Raw genomic sequence first — 16,885 nt, forward strand, 5'->3', positions numbered from 1 at the left:
CTGCTGACCCAAACTACTGCAGCATATTGGAAGTTTGGGAAACCACCCATGTTAACTGTGCCCAAATATACAATCCTTGCACAACTGCATCATCTATATAGCCTCAACTCGAATGATCTAATAAATATAAAGTAAACGCATTATTCACGACACTAAACCTACATTTCGCACATGCACTGCACCCTCACCATGAAAGATATTGAGTTCAGATCCACAGTTTTCCACACCGTCAGTCGAGCTCACCGTCATCATCTCAACAGTTTCCTGTTTCGCATCCCTAACATGAAAGACATCCAGTTCAGAACCACTGTTTTCCACAACATTCACTCTCTTTCAACGTCCACATATCGTCCAACAGATGACGATAACAGCCACAGCCACCTTCCATTTATCATCCAAGTCACCTATTCCAAAAAGCAATCCAACTTTACCTTCAGCCACACCAAAACATCAGCTTAAAACCTATACCTAACCTTGTTTCGCCACATAAAACATAAAGACAATGCAGCAGCATAGCATTCCATCCATATGTCTGTTCCCTCAGCTCCAACGAGATCTTCATCACTCACATGTTATCTCAATGCTACAACTATGCTTTAATGAAAATTGTTACAGTCTCGTAACACAGTCCCAGTCACTCTACACTCTACAAAGCACAGATAATTGCTACAACATAGAATCAGACGGTATTGCCAATGGGTGCTTTTGAGATATTCTGGTACCAGCACCTCATTCTGCAGATCAGAAACCCTGGGATTGGTGATACACATGAACAAAAACACTGCCACATTTTCCATAAACTGAACAATCTATTGAAAAAGGATTCATTCTCCTCTCCTCCATAACAACCACACGTTACCAAACAACCTCAACAAGCCAGACTCAGTGCTTCATATCTTAAAGATATGCTCACTGTATCTAATGACTGCTCGATAATTCGGTACATACAGTGTCACACAAATACGACCACCATATCTCTTGGTCCCAGTTTAAAATACCTGTCTATAGCGCCACAATACGAATTAAATATAGCATTTACAACACAAGACTATAAAGCCACACATTTTGTGAGCATGTGGGTTGGTGCTATTCTGTCATTCTGCGCAACAGATTAATCTGAGATGAACCCTTTACCCTTTGGCCCCTGCAAGATGAAATTTCCACCCCCACACTACTACAGAAGTCAGACGGACAGTCTTAACGTTCTAAAGAGAAATGCCTGAAAAACTTTCAGCAATAAGTACCTTCTGGAGTCGTCCGCTGTAAGGAAATGACACAAAAATTCACAAAATTTCTTACGTAACTAGTGGGATACTTGGGTACTGGAGTAGTGCTAGTTAGTGTAAGAAAAACATGAAAGTAACGAAAATTATTATTTATTTTGCAAAAATTCTGAGAAATCACAATAGCACTTTTAGTTATGAATTGAACACGTTATTTGCGGGTTCTTTTCAGAATGTGAAGTTACCTCTTAAGGAAGTTTAAGATTGTTATTGACTTGGCAGAATGGCTGAGAGCCGCACCTACTCGACTTGAATATTTATCGGTTAGAATGTTGCTAGGTACAGTCGAGGCTGTCACGTGTGATATGCAGTGAAGGGCAATGTTGTGGAGGAAATGTGGGGGTCGCAAGAGCTGTAGCTGTGATGACTGCTGTCTGCGCCGCTCGCTGCCGACAAATAAGATAACTCTCGTTCTATCTGGATTGACCTTCGCCAATCAAACTCTCCCTACGCCTTGATGAAGTCATGGACTCCTATTCGCCCCTAGTTTATTGGCATGGTACACCAGTCAGATAACCAGTCCACCGCGATGCCACTCAGAAATTCGCTCGCAGGCATTTAACTATTACTCAGTCCGTTCACACCGCACGATAAGTGTGGCGGCCAACACAGTGAACAACGCTTAATCGCAAGGACTCAATATACAGTTGCACTTCGATTCGCTCTCGACAGAGGTGCTCTCCCAGTGAAGTACTGAGGAGAGACTTGCTCCTCGCTCTTTGAGCACACGTACGAGCGCGCACGCTCTCGTTACGTGTTCTCGCTCCAAGAGCGACAACGGAACGGCCCCTCTGCACGCCAGACGTGAATGGGTATATCTTTCGATCTCTTCCATTACTCCTTCAGCTCAAGGCGTCAGAAATATCGTCTGCCAGTCAGCATTGCTCTTCTAAAACGGGAGAATGATGTTTTGTTTAAGGTGACCAATCCGGAAATCTGTAGTATCGGTGTTTGACGTTTGCTGTCTCCCTGTGAAAATCTCTGAAACTGCGTTGTATGTGTAAAGAATGCGTAGGCTAACCGCTCCCACACAATGTAGCGGAATTTGCTTTTAAGCCGAACATGGGGTCGTCCTTTCACTCGGGCTAACGCTGTCTGCTCTACAGGCGGTCACTGGCCGACGTAGATGGCTTGTGACCGGCCTCCTGGGGTGCAGTTGCCTCTCTCCAGCTAAAAGCTCCTGTGACCGTCGTGTCTGGAATGTATGTGTGTACGCCAGCCTCGAGTATTTCAACCACAGTGCGCACTTGCGATTTATTAGTTATCTGCGTATCGTTTACATGAATTCATACAATACTGACTTTATCTTATCGAGTTTGGGCTCGAATGAAGCGTCTTGATGTACAGAATATGATTGTGAGGGCGGAATATGTAAGCAATGAAGGAGACCACGACGTCTTACAATTCCAGGAAATTCTTATTAGAGGCTGCTCATGACTCCATTACTTTCGACCTTCTTAAAAAAAAAACAAAAAAAAACCTCTTATTTCCTACTAGCTCCAGTCAAGTTGTGTGATATCATACTGTACGCAAGTTTATATCCCACGGCTCACCTATGATTTAAGGGTAGTGTCTTTGTATACTAATCAAAACGTGATGGAACCCAGGATCAAACCTCGCTACTGCTTAAATTTAGAATAAAAATCATCAGTAATGATGCATGGGCGGATAGAGCTTCAAGGCACTTTTTTCCACTGCTCCTAAAACCCTGAAGAGTCAGCAGTGCTCAAAGGCATGAGAATGCAGAAGGTAATGGGAACCACTGGTGTCTGTCCACAGGACATGTGGCCTATAATTGAAAAGTGGTATGATGACTCCTCCACTGGCGAAATATTCCGCAATAGTCGCACATTCAGATCACTGGCAAGTGCCAGGTGTCCCAATGAATTATGTTTACTGTATAGCTCCTTGTCTGGCACACCATGCTTCTTTTGTCACTGTAAATCTTACTCAACAGCATATCTCCATCTGCCTCGATAACTTCATCTCTTGGTGTAGCCTCTACTACATCAAAATCACTTATGTTAAAAACCCAAGGAATTATTACAATAAATACCACCAATCATTTCTCTCTCCCTAACTTCCACCATGGCACACATAAACAAGACTGTGTGGTGGTACTCTCTTCAAAGGCAAGCTGGTTCGAATCCAGGTGATGGAAGAAATTTGTATTGCTGGTATTTCCCCAGTAATGGGAGGGGGAATTGAAGCATAAAGTTTCTCATCACCAGACCTCGTGTCAGTGTTCTACATTACATTCCCTCTCCTCAATGTATCACGATACACTGATGCCTGTGACACTGTTGAAGGTGACACATGTGGTGTCGACGATACTCGCCTGCAGCAAATCGTCAATCGACCACCGCAGAGATGCTGTACACGTAAGCAGCATCGCCACCGCCTATGAGAAAGAAATGGTAAGCCACTCCTCCTGTAGCTTCGAGGCGCCACACACGACAAGTATTTCCAGCTCTGCCACTGCCTGGTACGAGTTCTGCCAGAGTCCAGCCTGACTTCTGTTCTGTCTACGAGGGTATCAACAGTTCCATGACGACTGCATGGAAGCGACGAATTTTCTGCCTTCAGAGTGCAGTGTCGGCGTAACGTCACTCAGTCAAGCCTAGGCCAAGCATGCACGTACAGAGTGTCGAGGGCCAACAACAGACACATATTTGGCACAGTTGTAGTAAACGTTCAGTGCTCATCATCTGCAGACTTGCCCTGTAATGCCGCTCAGTGTTTTCAGCAGCTCCTGTGTATTTGGACCCCAATTAATACCACACGTGCTCACGCAGCCACAGCCACGAGGAGCTAAAGATAAGTGTATTGCTTTCCAAACAATAAGGCGTTCTGATCATTGACTGTTTCATTTATCTACTTGTAAATTTATTAAAAGCAACATGTGTGTCAGATGTGGATGTTAAGCTCTTAACGCATCCATTACAGTCACGTACACTCAACAGATAACTCCGAGTCACAGTTCTCTCACAGTGCAAGGACAATGCCCAATTACGTGGAGGAAGATAAGCGCTTGCAGTAAGGCGGTGGACCTTCTGCTCCATTCCTCTTTGCTGACATGGGCAGAGGACTCTCACTTTCTCATATCTTGGAATAATGACGCATCCCCAGCTTACAACAAACTCAAATTAAGAAAACAGCAAACTCGACAATGTGGGGATTCCATCATCCAGCCATCCTCTGTACTTGGAAAAAACCCACTGAACAAGGCGATGCTGTGGTAAGCTGGTGGCTACAAACTTGATTTTCGACCAAATTTAGTTTCTCTGTGATGTCCCTACACAGCTTAAGGTGAATGACACGACGGTTCCTATGGATGGACGCAGCTGTCCTGCTTCCCCGTTCTTCCCAATTCTGGGTTACGCTCTAATAGCTGTTTCACCAACAGGACGTTAACCCCCGATCTTGTTTCTTCCTTCGTCTTTCCAAAAGCCTTAGTGGCCCCAGTGTTACTTTCGCCAATATAGCTTGGATCTCAGCACTCTCAAAAATTTACCATTCCTTACAGTCTTAGAACACCTTGCATTCTGTATCATATTTGCAGTCGCAGACGCAACCTCTGCCAGCTGATTACATTGCCCTCTCTTCTGAGGTTCCTCAGACTTTGTCACAAATTGCAAACGTTCCATCAACGTGGGAAACAAAAACAATTTTTCTCGCCTATCCTCTGAATACCTAGGCTTCTGGTGCGCCCTCCACTTGCCACCCTTCTGTATCCTATTCGAGCGGAACTTCAGCTGGCTGGTTCTTCCTGTTCCGGAATAGTATGTAGACACTTACTCCTCCAACCAGCTATAATCCTAGCGTCTACGCCTCTTCAGTATGTAGATGATCCCGCTTCCAGCCTCCTGACCACTGTCATCCCTCCCTCACACCTCTCTCTACCCACATCAACTTGTCAATCATACTTCCCAGCCCACTCCAACACCTTGAATACATACACCCTTTCTGGCCGGCATCTGCATCATACTGTATTACCCTCGTAGTAGTTATTGGGAACTGACTGCCAGTGACTTGCCAGAAGCAAGAGCCTTATCTTCCCCATAGCACCATCATCAACTTCAATGTACATGTGTTTATGTAGAGACGCTATGGCTTTTATTTTTTTGAAACCTATCATTTTATTCATTCTCCCCAAAAAGCAGCAAAGTGTCCGAACCTTGCGCACCACACGATAATGTGGTGGGAGTGGAATGAATAACAAAGAAAATGGAGTGTTTACGACAAAGTCGTGCATTCGGCTTTTCACAGACTGTGCCTGTGTATAAGAATCTTTCAGAACTTATTCGTCTTACTGGCTATACATTTGCGCTCAACACGCCAATGAGGTATACATTGGATGACGTGTAGCATATCAGTATCACTCTCCTTTGATTTGTACTCTGAACAGGAATAGTCCTCGAGGACAACGACCATCAGGACTTCTCAGAATGCAGTAGGTAAAGCCGTCATCAAGCTGAAGCCTGGTTTGCTCACCATAGTGCTTCGTCAGCCATTGTCCTACTGCAGGTTGTGGTCACTCGCCGTCTTCCTACTTTTGAACTAACTTACCCAGTTAATAATTGTGGGACACAGTTAATTATTGGGTCTCCGAACAATTCTACAGTTCCAACATTTTCGATTTCCATAAATCAATGTCAGAGGTGAAAGAAGAGATAAGTGACAGAAGGAATCTCGGGAGCAATGCCTGAATCCCAAATCTCTGGAGTTGTAATCCCACATTCATCCACTCAGAAGCTGAGGCATATATGTCCCAATTGCATTTATTGCTGCATCATTATCATTACACAAGGTACGAATGAGACAAAGTAATTACATTTTTTGCGTGTTTTTGAATGTATGCTAACAGAGTATTAACAGTAAATCGTTCATTGTGGTAAAGGAACTCCCAAAATCGTCAGTTAATGTATTTTAATGTGCTTTTTCTCGACAATCTCGTGCTAACGAAACAAACTGGTGACAAATATGCTCCATCGCTTTTTTTTACGCTGCGTGATGGGGTCACTAAGTTCACGGAGGAAAGTGAAATATCACAAAGACGAGAATTCAGCCTGCATCCTATTTCTTTGTACAGGACGCCTATGGAGTTATGTCAAAAGAGTATATTCTATATGGAGGTAGTTAGATATAAAAAAAATACGTATCCAACGGATCAGTGTATGGACGATCACACCTTCCTCAGATATCTATGTGTCTCGCTGTCCCCCTTGCTTTATTGCGGATCGTTCTAGTAATTCTGCTTAGAAAGACTTCTTCAACACTTGTGTCAATTTTGCATTAATCTTTCAACGTTGAGCCACATGAGACTTTATTATTCTTCATATTCAGTTATTTGCGTGGTAAGATCAAAAGTTTGTCATGACGATTTCAAAAGGTTGTTGAGGTGGTAATGTTGGGATTTCGTGGTAACCACTTTAATGTGGCTTTAAATGCTGCAGAACCAAATAATCTGAGAATAAGTTGTTCATTAAGAAACCCACACATCTGAACAACAAAACGAGACTCAACCTCCTTGCTTCTACAACCACACAAGATCCGTGATTGCCTTGTCATGGAGCTGAGATACTGAAAACTTCTGTTGTACAGAGAAATGGAAGTTCCCATTCATGTAAGCTTCAAAAGAATGTGGTCCTAACAGGTATTCTGATCACACAATGGCCCACATAAGGTGAGGTAGGTTCCTTTCCAACTCTTGGTAATATGGGTACTTTCCTTAGACAAGAAAACAATTTTTTCCTGATCAAACAGTGGTATATGGCACATTTATAGGTAAACAACACTCTTGAGCGAGACATGGCAGAAGTCACCACAACAAAGTACGGTAGGTTACAAGTCGTTGCTCCACACCATTGTCAGATAATTCAGTAACAAACATGGGCCTAAATCCTTTCGTATTCATATTTTTTCAGTGTGGTCGTGCATTGTTGAAGAAGATGCTTGAAGTCCAACTACTCTTTTGCAAATGATTTTCATTCGAGACTGCTCATCTGATTAAGAGTGGGTGACACACGTTTCCTGTCATTTTTTATTGCTTCCAATACGTGGCCTGTCTTTGAGACAGCCTGAAAATACAGGACATTTATCTCAATCAGGCATGGCTACTTTACGAGGGGGACTGAGGCAAATGGTCTCATCATGCGTTACATAGTTTTTCCTATCTGCGGACGTTCATGAACCCACGAATCCTCCACTAATCCCTCCTTTACAAGATGGATTCGGAACTCAAAGACTGCAGTGCTGAAACAAAAATATAATTCTGATAACGTTGTTTTTTTCCATGCAGGACTATCAATAAAACCTATTTACTTCCTTATTTTTACTATGTCAAGAGCGATACAGGGACTTCTTGGACACCCTGTAGATGAAATAGACGTGCATAGTAACATGATATCTGTCTTTGTTAATACTCTTACTTTGTGTTGACATGCCGCCTTACATAGTTCTGGGTAACTGAACCAGGGTAATGCGGGTAAACGACGCCCAGGCTCGTCATCCAGAGAAGACTTTGGATTCAGCTGCCTGCAGTATACGGGCACCACCTACTTGCTGTCGTTTTCTTGCAGACGAGGAGTGGCAGCTGGAGGACAGAAGCCACGCTACGCTCTCCGTGGACACTGACTGCGTGCAGCTGTTGGTGAACGCCCTGGACCACCCCACGTGTCCGCTGGAAGACCTGCCACTGGAAGCCGTGAAGCAGCGCGAGCAGTGCCGCGAGCAGCTGTGGGACGACGTGGTGCAGAGGTCGCCCCACATACCCGTCACCAGCTACCTGGCCTACACGCAGAGGGCGAACATCAACCTCTGCCTGCTGGCCTGGATGGCGGTCAACTCGTACGGCATTTGTCAGGACGTCCCGTTTAGTCTGATACAGTCCGTGCACGATGCTCGCTGCTACTTCGATAGTCCTGATGATCAATCATGTCTGCAGTCGAACGCTACAGAAGCAATCTGCTCTGTTTCCAGAGCTATTCTGTTGCTAAAGTGTCGCGACTTTTCCTCCATTAAGACTTCCCATAATTGTACGTTCACTACGTTGGGATCTCTATGGGTCTATAGTAGGAGTAGTATACTGGATCAAAAGCTAACAGAACAAACACTGAACTACAAAAACAGTTTAACCAACGCCACCTTGAAATACAAGGATTTCAAAATTGACAGCTTGAAGCCTTTAGAAATCTCATTTATACTGATAAATATCATTTTCCGTTTTTCGACTGCCGGAGTATACATGTACCTTCCCCAGTTGCGCAACTTGCCTGGAAAGATACTCTTGTCCTTTCAGATCACGTGCATAACCCAGATCCTGTGTTCTGAGGTCGTGTATCGTATGGCAGGCGTCCCTGACTTACCAACAGCAGTGCTGATAGACAGCGCCCTCACACTTCTCAGCTGTTTCTGGCTGAACTCATTCTGCTACCACATGTATGCTTGTGTTCGCCATCTCAGGCTTCCTGACCAGCTACTACCTGCTGAAGTAAGCCAGTTATTCCGTCGTGAGGTGCTGTGTGTGCTTATACCGTGGAGTATAGTATGTGTGGCAGCTGTTGCTTTGGAAAAGACGAGTAAATATCACCTGATCCACAGTCGTATAGTAGTCCTTGCAGGGATTTCAGTGTCTGTGGGATTCAATTTCGTTTGTCTCGGACTGCTTGGATACATGTACCTACGTAATCGGTGCTCCATGCGGCAACTCGAAATTGTTGATAACAAGAAATTTGCCTCAAAGAAGGAATGTCTTTTTATGTCAGTTAAGGCCATTATAATAAGTGGAACAGGAATTATTATTAGAATTGGGTTCCACCAGGCTCAGGGAATAGCGCAGTTAGTGTACTATATGCATCTAGTTACGATGGTGCAAGGACCAGTGCTCTTCGTCTGTTTCGTTTGCAATGGAACGACGCTCCCCATACTGAAGAACAGGATACTTCTTTGGTGGAACCCAACCAACATCCCTGCAGGTCTAGAGCTGTGTTCGGCAGCCGAGAGGAATCTGGCCAGGAGAAACAATGAACAGTCTCCCTTTTCAGAATCCTCGCTGTAGCCTCCTTCAGTATTTTTCGCAAATAACTATCTCCACACTACACTGCATTAAACCCAGCAATAAAAATGGACTCTACCTGGTATGACAATATCAAATGTCATTAAATCTGATATCGTACAGCCAGTACTTCTCCTTCCTAACGTCTCCTTCATTTATAACTGTGTGCTTCTTTGTGAGTGGTAGCCTCTGTCTACCTATTCTAATGCACTGAGACTACTTACTAAAATTGTTGGGAAATGCTTTGTGCATACAACAGGCTGCGTCAATCACACGGCCTGTTATATACAAGTAAAACGTAGCACGTTGTCGGAGGAATTCCCGTTCGTCAGTGTCATCTACCGTGGCGATGGTGCATTTCTGGACACATGTTCGTATGGCGTCTTTTCTCCGTTTTCCGTCGAGGATCTGTCTTTGCAGTTTGTCGATTTTATTAATGTATAATGTATGATATTAGTATATATCATATTATGTCTGAAACAAAGAAATTTTCCATATGTGTGTGAAAGATGTACTTTTACATGATTTGTAATTCAAGTACCATGACAAGAGACATTCAGATACTTATAAAATCAAAAGAGAGGGGCGAATGACTGAAGTGGTGTGTGCATGAAAGTGTAAATGGGTTTGTTGAGCTTATTAGTGGTTCGATTACACAGAGTGGCTCAAACAGGTATGGTAATAAAGTAACAGATGACTTGTGTGAAATGTGGCTTGAAGTGAACGCAAACTGTCGAATGACAGAGTTATGAGATCAGCATTACTGGGTTTGTGAGACAAGATGGTGATTTGTTAAGCTAGAGGTTTGTAAGGGTACTATGGCAGATGTTAAAAGTTAATGTTCCATGTGCCACTCTTGGGCAAGGAAGAACATTACTTAAAGACGTATTTACAGAAACAGTACTGTGGAAGGATAAACTTGTGCAAGTACTGTGAGTCCTGGAAAACATGTGCCATAGTAGCTTCACTAGAAGCACACAGTACGCCGAAATTGTTGTGATTCGTAATCAATAGACGATCTCCCATTTGTTCAAATAAAACCTGAGTGAGCAAAGTAAAGGAGTGTCTGTGTGAATTTAGTATCCAGCCCAACGGAAAATCCTGTGATAAATAGTACTACGTGGAGTGATTTTCGTGAATTTTGCATTTACCAGCCACCCGCAGTGTTAACCGCGATTTCCGTGCTGGACGCAGTGGAACCAGAGGCCGCAGCGCCACGAGGGAGGCAGGTGCCGGGTGCAGCCCGCCAGGCCGCAGGGGGGCGCCGGCAGCTCAACAGATTCTGTAAGACCGTGTGACGGAGATTTGCAGGCCGTGCGCCTCGATTCTGTCAGCGCAGCGCCAAGCCAACCCTGGCCCGCTCTGCGTGACGTCACGAGAGCGCGCCGCGGCCTTCTCTTTAGGTGGTGGTGGGCAGAGCCGACACGGGGCGCACTGGGGGCGCTTAGCGGCCCACCCACACAAGCGTCCTGCACCACCGGGACACGCGTAAAGTCAGCCCGACACAGTGGTCGCCAGCCGAGCCTCGACCCGTTGGAAAATATCAAACCTCATCGCTCGAAAGCCAGTAGTTAACGGCCCTCGTGCAGCCTACTTACCCCCAGGCAAGATCCCGAGTTCCGACCGCAGTACTGGGAACATTCACAGCCAAGTCCAGGAAATTACTTTCGACTGGCTGTACGAAATACACAGTTCAAACTCAACAGGAGGACGGTCACTCAAAAAACATTACTCCCAGATTTGGATAACAAACTGAGATTATCGCTATCCGAACGCGTTTTGAAACTCGAGAACGCTGTGCGCCGCGACACAGAACTCCGCTCCAGAGCGCCCGCGACCCGCCACGTCGGCCACACGGGCGCCGACGGCCAGCGTTCGATTCCCCGAGCTCCGAGCCTCTCCACGAAATCCTTCTACACGTGGGCCTTTCAGCCAATCAGGAGCAGCAGAGGACTGCAAGCCCCACCACTGGCCACTCCCTGCTGCTGCTTACAGCCGCTGCTGTCACGTTCTGGTCTTCAAAAAGGCGAACCAGCGAGCAGATATGGGTGGTCAGGGAATCAGCTGTTACAACCCTTTGACTCGTGGGGTATCAAGCATTAACTTCTGCAACCGATATACCTACTAAGGGCTTTCCTCTGATATATCTGGAGACAAGCATTCTCGCAGCCGAAACTGCTTGAACTGTTGTTACATGTACGTAGTTGTTCGACAGCACACGTGTTACTCAGACGATGTCCCTTGCAAAGTACATCATGCGTAACTCGCGCCACTGCCGTCAAATGCAGCATTGTCAGAGCGACTCAGACTTGGGATCGGCAGTCTGCACAACCGCCACACTTGAGACAGGGACGACCAACCCGCATCTGCCGAGGCTAAAGGCACAGAACTCGAAGCTGACTGCGAGCGCTCTCAAGCAGGGCGTCCTGTTTCCGATATGCAACAACAGTTTTCAGCGCACCAGACTGAAGTAGAGAACTCTGTCTCCAGTAGATCTCCAGAAACGCAACGCTACGCGAACTAGCCGAAAACCCGGACAAGAAAGCCGAAGTAAACAGGCAAAGCCGCCACAAACACGATACGCCAATTGCAAAACGTTTACACTCATCCAAATACATATCACGAAGAACAAGGTTTACAACTGGTTGGATGCAGATGGAATTAAAGCACATCTAACACAACTTATGGCACTTTAGCAAACCCTGCAATAAACTATAAACTAAGAAGGTGGCAAAGAAACCGCCAAATCGTTGTAACCTGCACTGAAACAGTTGCCTGGGACACCAAGTCGTTCATAAAAAAATCCGAAAAAATTTGCCAACATCACAACAGACCCATCAGATATCGAAACCCGAGAGAACAGTTTGAGTTACTTACCGATCTGAAGCAACAGTAACAGAAATCACACCGCACGCCAAACAGTAAGCAAAAGAGAAACCACACAGACTCACGCTCGCCTTTGTGATAACCAATTTTGACCGTGATACAACAAACGAAAAAACTGAAGGGGACCTAAAGGTACCGGGAAACTAAATCAAAATTCCCCGCTATTGCTTCCAGTCATGTATAGTTACAAAGAACCAACTAACAAGCTACTTGTTCACCAAATCGTTGTAACCTGCACTGAAACAGTTGCCTGGGACACCAAGTCGTTCATAAAAAAATCCGAAAAAATTTGCCAACATCACAACAGACCCATCAGATATCGAAACCCGAGAGAACAGTTTGAGTTACTTACCGATCTGAAGCAACAGTAACAGAAATCACACCGCACGCCAAACAGTAAGCAAAAGAGAAACCACACAGACTCACGCTCGCCTTTGTGATAACCAATTTTGACCGTGATACAACAAACGAAAAAACTGAAGGGGACCTAAAGGTACCGGGAAACTAAATCAAAATTCCCCGCTATTGCTTCCAGTCATGTATAGTTACAAAGAACCAACTAACAAGCTACTTGTTCACCATTTCAGAATGCACTGTGTACATCACAAGGTTGGACTATTTAAACACTACCTCCTCAATAACAGCTACGTCCATATTGCAACACTTTCCAATAAGCTGCGATATAAAGAGAAATGTGAAGAACCGAGTCGAGCGCATCGAATTTTTAATTGCAAAATAGACCCGAAACAAGAAGCACCAAAATACAGGAGCTGCAACACTGATAACGTTAATAGTGATGAGAGTTGCAAAGAAAGACCAAAACAGCCTGTCTCAGCCAACAAAACTGAAAACATTAAGCGCATTGATGAAACTATCACGGTCTTCGTCCAAGAATGACGCGAAAACAATCAAACGGAAAACATACTTTGAGTCTTCACTACAGCCCTTCACAACCTGATATTTGTAAGAAGGGAAATAATAACAGCAGCTTCTAAAAAGCTCCTACTACGTTCTTTGGCGAACACGGATCCACGTCTATATCGCCATATTGATAGACAAGGAGGCCTATGCCCAACCTAGCCTGAGACACCAGGAAACAAGAATTAACCTTCACATTCAAGCCTAAGAAAGATGTTGCCACTATCTGCATTGTCAACACACTGGGTTTCTGCTGTAAAAACAAACTCCCTAAAGGCATAGTAAGAGAAAAAGAAGTTGGTATTATAGTCGCAGCACATACCTCATGAGCAGGTAGAGAAATCAATCTAGATAACTGTATCTGTCACGCAAACCAGACCGTAGTAGAAGCTGAGATAGATGCTTCATAGTCTTTCATATAAAACACCACAACGATGTATCCTGCCGAGGAACCGCCAACTGATCTCGTTAATTATATACCCTCATTGTGCCCAGGTAAAGGAACAGGAGACTCAGTGTTAGATCTGCGATATTTGCTGAAAAATTGAACAAGAAAGATATTAAACTTGTTGTAGCCATTTTGAATCACGCAAGACTCAGAAATGACTCGCCGCCTTTTACCAATCACTATGGCACTTCTATCTTAGAACATATACTACGTACAACATAGCTACCCAGATTCTGAAGCTATATTGAATTTGGCGACTGCATAGCAAACGAATACCTCACATTTATTATGCTGTGAACCACAAAAACTAGGAAAAAACTTAAAACGATCATAAACTCACGAAATCGGATAGTCGAAAAATTCGGGTTGATACGTTTTAACACAATACCTAACGAATCAACTATTCAAACCACTCCTTATAACATTGTAATCACCAAACACAAGTGGAAGCAATTCAACCTGCTATACCTAAAACTACCCTAAGAAGAAAATAACAAAGAAAAAGAGTCCTGACGTACATAAGAAACAAAAATAAACAGTAGGGAAATTCTATAGACCATACGGCACTAACCAAATGGATATGCTACGATTGGCTTGAACGTTTTCAATGACCCAATAAGAAGAGAAACCCACCAAATGATGCGCGAGGTAATCACAAGAATTAGGTCCCACAATAGCAGTAGTTTTTGGAAAAAAGTTCCAACAGGTCATAGCACACCATTTGCGAACAGCCATCCTTAATAGCAGATGAGAATGTCATTCATTACTGACGACCTCATGAAAGTTCCTCAAAGTGCTAGAAAAACATTCACGGTCATCCACGGTATCCAAAATTCGATGCAACCGACGAAGAAATAATACTCGAAAATCCGAATGCAACCGCTTAACATCCACTACTTTATAAGATTGACGAATATGAAATGGAAAGAAAGCAGCTCAGAGACTGGAGGCACTGCAAGATAACAAAATAAATCACTCCTTTCACAAGACACCTGCCTCAAACACATCAGACGTTTCTTCATCGCGGGCATGAAACTGAAAATAGTCTCTCTAAAATAGAAGCAAGCTAAAATCAAGATGATTTCCCAACCCGAAAGACCAAGAAACAACACTAAATCATAGGTTACCGTGCTCTCAAGGAAAGCTTTCGAGACAGACCAAAATTATTCAAGGAATAGAGCAACATAATCGCACAAGAACAAGCCGGGATCAGCGGCAACCACAGCACAGGTGACCCGGTCCCAGGACTGAGCAGCAGAGCGACGCAGGCTGAACGCAACACGGCAGGCGCGACGCCAGCAAGCTTTCTCGTGGACGGCGAACGCTCTTTCCATTGGTTGTGGCATGCTGGGCTGCTCTTTGAAACGTTACTTTAGAATTTCGCATGCCAAAGTGTGCAGCTTTCTAAAAACGTTGCTGGAAACAGGTAAGTACAAGCGCTGCTTGGTGATCACCATTCGACAAATATTATGCCAGCCGCAGAGACGCCACGTGGGACAGTCACGTCTCCACTGCTACACACCAACAACACGGCTGACGTCGCTGAAGGTCGAGGATCGAAACAACAGCCCTGTACACAGATGACACTGCCTACTGTTGTCAGGGCCCGACATGCGGCAGAATTAACGAGCAGGTCAGCCCCTTCACAAACAAGCAGGAACCATCGCTAAGCAAGTCGAGTAGATTAAAATACAGTGGATCCATGAAATCTATCCTTCAGCACCAACCTGTGATTTTCAACTACCCCTACTTTAAATAAATATGTAATCCTCACGTCATCTTCAGAGGTACTCTGACAGTCAGTTATAAACAATGAGGAAATACACCAACTGGAAAATAAGATGTTATAACACAGAGAGATGTGGTTCCGCCCCTCAGTGTGAAGACTGGTTTTAAAAATAGCTCTCCATTCTACTGTATAACTTGCAGGCCTCTTCATCTCCAAGTACATACTGCAGCCCACATCCATCCCAATCTCCTTACTGTATTCACCACCTGGTCTTCCTCTACGATTTTCACCCACACTTCACTTCAAAACTAAATTGCTTACCTGTCGACGTCTCGGAACGTGTCCTACCAACCGCCCCTCCATTTGGTCAAGTAGCGCCTCGCATGTTCCCACGTTTCTCGGTAATCCAAAGTCAGCGTCTACCAGTTTTTTCATTCTTCTGTAAAGAATTTGTGTTAGTATTTTGCGACGACGAGTTATTAAACTGATAGTTCAGTAATTTTCACACCTACCAGCAATTTCTTTCTTTGGAATTGATAACATTACATTCTTCTTAAGGTCTGTGGGTGCTTCGCCTGTCTCATACGCCGGGCACAACAGGTGGGAGAGCTCCGCCGTGGCCGGCTCTCCCGAGGCTGCCTGTATTCCTGCCACAAGACTGTTTACTCCCCGGGACTCGTTTCGACTTACATAGTTCAGAACCCTGTCAAATTTGATCTCGTACTGTTACATCTCCCACCTCATTTACATCCATGACCACTTCCCTATCTGTAATATTACCTTCAGTGAGATATAACTGACATAACTACATTAGCTGAAAACAAAACCTATGTAATGTCATGACAGCAGCAATTATAAATATTATGTAGCTATATTTTTATGCTATTGACTATACAAAGACATAGATCACTACACCATTCAGACAGCAGTTTCTCCTACATAACATAGCACTTACCTCCGACTTACAAAGATATCTTACAAATCCCTTCGTATCATACTAGAGATTAGTTCCTAAGCATTTGTCTTAAAGATTACCAATACAATGTAACAGGAAACAAAATGCCTTAACGATGGACAAATAAACGCAGGTGCTGCTTTTTTAAAGGAAGGTTTTAACCCACTCATAAGGCGAATGCCAGGACTCAGCAGTGAGAATAACATCGTTCTCCAATCCGCCAGGATTACACGCTGCGTCAAAACCAAATAAGAGCCTCAGATTAAAGATGAACACCGTCACCACATCATTAAGCACATTTCCGTTCAAAGAGTAACACGTTTAGTAAGCCACATTACTGCTTCTACTAAACTTAAACATTTTCATTTTCACCTCTCCTGTCAACAGTGACTGTATTTGGGATCAGAAAATCAGAAACAGACATTTTTTAACAAAGTCAGTCTGAAGTAGTCGACGAATGATCTTGACATTAATCACATGTTATTAAGACCTGACTTATCAGGTGCTGCAGATAAGTGATCTTATGTATTTCTAAAACATTAAAACTTAATGATGAAACCTTTTAATTTTCTTGATCGAAAAAACACATTGCTTTACCATTCATTACACG

At 44.1% G+C, this 16,885-nt stretch overlaps 1 protein-coding gene across 1 annotated transcript in view; it reads left to right on the forward strand.

The window, feature by feature from the left end:
- The window catches only part of LOC126426668 (uncharacterized), a 399,176-nt gene extending 389,154 nt beyond the window's left edge, over positions 1-10,022 (forward strand). The window contains exon 7 of the mRNA XM_050088552.1: positions 7,865-10,022. Coding sequence (XP_049944509.1) covers positions 7,865-9,342 — 1,478 coding nt within the window. The 3' untranslated portion in view covers positions 9,343-10,022. The remainder of the gene's footprint in view (positions 1-7,864) is intronic.
- Positions 10,023-16,885: the final 6,863 nt, after the last annotated feature.

Source organism: Schistocerca serialis, chromosome 11 (assembly GCF_023864345.2).
Source record: "Schistocerca serialis cubense isolate TAMUIC-IGC-003099 chromosome 11, iqSchSeri2.2, whole genome shotgun sequence".
Taxonomy (NCBI): Eukaryota; Metazoa; Arthropoda; class Insecta; order Orthoptera; family Acrididae; genus Schistocerca; species Schistocerca serialis.